The sequence below is a fragment of the Scardinius erythrophthalmus genome (genome assembly GCF_964197995.2).
Source record: "Scardinius erythrophthalmus genome assembly, chromosome: 5".
Classification (NCBI taxonomy): domain Eukaryota; kingdom Metazoa; phylum Chordata; class Actinopteri; order Cypriniformes; family Leuciscidae; genus Scardinius; species Scardinius erythrophthalmus.
In genome coordinates, this window is record NC_138225.1 from 19164814 (window position 1) to 19168189 (window position 3376).

General features: G+C 34.9%; 1 protein-coding gene across 1 annotated transcript; it reads right to left on the reverse strand.

Moving 5' to 3' along the window:
• Window positions 1-51: 51 nt before the first annotated feature.
• On the reverse strand, window positions 52-1874 carry spaca9 (sperm acrosome associated 9; the record flags this gene model as incomplete). Its single annotated transcript, XM_081366762.1, has 3 exons — window positions 52-337; window positions 562-764; window positions 1731-1874. The coding sequence occupies 3 exons, from the start codon at window positions 1872-1874 to the stop codon at window positions 52-54; spliced, it is 633 nt and encodes a 210-aa protein (XP_081222888.1).
• Between the last annotated feature and the right edge of the window lie 1502 nt (window positions 1875-3376).

The following is a 3376-nucleotide window of genomic DNA, read 5'->3' on the forward strand; positions in this document are numbered from 1 at the left end:
TTTTATATAATACTTTTGTGAAAACATGTGCAAGTATTGAAAAAGTATTATTTATCTCCTTGAATTTCCTGGTGGCTTCCAAGCTGGTTTTCCAGCATGCCAGCCTCCTGTGCCTTTTTTATATCTACTCAGGTTCTCACTGGCGTCTTTATCAACCATCCCCACATTTTTTGCCACTGTTGGTTGAGATGTTTCTGTAGCTGTCGGAGTGAGACGTTGAACACCTTTACTGTAGGTGGTGAGGAAGTCTAGAGCCAGTGGAATCACGCTAACAATCCCACCATAGAAATTCCTTGCTTCATCACAGCTCAGCCGATTGATATCATCGTGTGGGTAGCTGTGAATAAAAAAAAAATAAATAAATAAAAAAAAAGTAGTAATGAATGGTGCTTGCATTGTGGCTATTCTTCATGTTAAAATTACTCTTGAGCATCATGTTACCATGTGATTTAAATCAATGAAAAGAAAAAGAAGCATCCTTATCCTGCATCTAAATTTGAAACTAATAATTTAGATAGCAATTTAATTGTTGTAAATGGTGTAATTTTTCTGTCACTTAACTGTGCCCTTAGCTGGCTGATGTTGCTGTTGGGGCCGAGGAGCTCCCGGCAAGTATCCAGACTCTCACAGGAAGTGTTTTGGCCAGACAGTGAGGACTCGAGATGTTTTAAAACACCTCCAAGATCCGCAATAATTTCCAAAAAAAGCAAAAAGATGCGTCTGTCTGTGGAATTGCTGCAGTGGTGAGTCATGTACCTTTGGACCTACAGAGGAACATCATTTAATGATTAGGTCAAACTTCACATTATGCTGTAACTATATATGCATTGAGTACAAATGATAAAAAATATTTAATATTATGTGAGGAACTGATTATAATTACACATACCCTACCATTCAAAAGTTTGGGGTCATTTTTTCAAATGAATAAATCTATTCAGCAAGGATGCATTAAGTTGATCAAAAGTGAGAGTAAAGACTTTTAAAAAATCTAATTCAAATAAATGCTGTTCTTTTTAACTTTCTATTCGTAAGAGAATCCTGAAAAAAATGTGCCACGGTTTCCACCCAAAAAATATTGAACAGCATAACTGTGTATCTTCCAACATGAATGATAAAAGGAAATGTTTCTTGAACACCAAATAATGTTACGAATGAATGCAGCCTAAACAAGGGCAGTGTAAGAGATTTCTTTTCAAAACATTAAAAAGTCTTACAGAGTCTACCAACCCCAAACTTTTGAACAGTAGTGTAATTATTGCTAATAATACTATTTGAAGTAATACTATTTTTCCATCATACACTGTAAAGTGTAGCCTAATTAACTTGGAAACTATGAGTTCATTTATTTTGGCACTGCCCTTGTGTCTTTTTTGTTTGTTTTTTGCAACATGTAGGCTATAGTTGGAAATGTTGATGCAAATTTTACATTACAGTGGAAAGATGTTCTTTTAGGTATTATTGAAAACTCCAAAGATGATCCAACTTCATTTTTATTTTAATAGCTAAATTTCCCATACATAAATGTAAACATGTTTTATATTATTGAAACCATTACATTGAGTCAATACTGCCCTCGAAGAAAAAAAGCTACTCAAATTTTATATTTTATATCAAGTATTCTTATAATATTGTTTAAACCTCCCCCAAGCATTTGAAATTTTGTATTGTAATTGTATTGTTTTGATATTTTCTGCAATAAAAAAAGGAAACTATGAATGCATCATAACCTGTGCGACGGTGGAGACAGGCTCAGTTTTGTCCCTGGCGTGCTCTCTCGACCTCTCGAGAGCTTTTATAAATATAAATTGCTGTTGTTTGAAACGTTTATACTTCTCCTCAGTGGAAAGTAACTGCTCTCTGACGTCAGCCATCTCAGTTGAAGAGCTAAACCTGTTTAAAATGGATACAGTAAAGTTAGAGTGTATAAGAATAGTAAGTTACTGTTTAGAGGAAGATTGTTGTTAGCACAAAACTGTGTAAAGTTAGAGACTACAGCTTGAAAACTGAGATGTTTGGACTTGAGAAAGTGGTATTTTATTCAATATGGAAAAAATAGCGATTTTAACGGAAGATAAACAGAAATGGTATTCATCATCATAATAAATGACACAATTCCCATGTACTAGAACTTACCTGTATTAGTGCGTACTGTAGAGGTCTAGTATCATTATAAGTGTTTCTGTTGCATTGAATTTGCGCTGCTTAGTAACAAGAGTAGGAAACTCGTGCGCCCTCTGGTGGCGGAGATGGCGATTGGCTGATCAAGTCACCAATGGCAACAAACATTAACAAACGCGCGCGCACAGCGAACTATCAACAACAACTACATTTCAAGGTAACATCAAATGTTTTTAGAGATCAGAACAGTAAACTGCATCTTGTTCTTTTAAATCAAGTTTAAAACGTTACCTACGCAGTTTCCGTAACATTCCTTAATTTACATTTTGTTAACGCAAAGAGCATTAGAAACCCTATATTCAGTCATTTGTTCTGTTTGACTTTGAAAGGTCAATCCGAAAACCTACAGTTTGTTTGTTTAGCGCTAACGTTACTTAATCAATTTAATGAGAGTCTCTCGGCCCAGATCAGTGGTTTAGCCTCATAAAACACTCTTGATGTGTTTTATTGATTTAAAGGGTTAACAGTTAGTTCACCCAAAAATGGAAATTTTGTCATCATTTACTCACCCTCAAGTTGTTACAAACCTGTATGAATTTCTTTCTTCTGCTGAACACAAAAGATATTTTGAAACAGACAGTTGATTGACTTCCATGTAATTGATTTTCCATTTTATGTAACGTTAAGTCAGTGGGGTCCATCAACTGTTTGGTTACCCATATTCTGTGTTCAGCAGAAGAAAGAAATTCATACAGGTTTGGAACAACTTGAGGGTGACTTAAAGGAGTAGTTCACTTTAAAATGAAAATTCTGTCATCATATACTCACCCTCATGTTGTTTCAAACCTGTATGAATTTCTTTCTTCTGCTGAACAGAAAGGAAGATATTTAGAAGAATATCAGTAACCAGACAGTTTCTGGGTCCCATTGACTTCCATAGTAGGAAACAAATATACTATGGAAGTCAATGGGACCCAGAAACTGTCTGGTTACTGATATTCTTCTAAATATCTTCCTTTGTGTTCAGCAGAAGAAAGAAATTCATACAGATCTGAAACAACATGAGGGTGAGTATATGATGACAGAATTTTGATTTTAAAGTGAACTATTCCTTTAAGTGATGACAAAATGTTCGGGTTAACTACCCCCTTTAATGTTATCTTTTTGTGAACCAAGGCACTTTTTAAAAAAACAGTTATTTACAGATTTTCAAGCCTTTGGTGAGTTTCTGTGTCGTGTGGTGTATAGTGCAGTG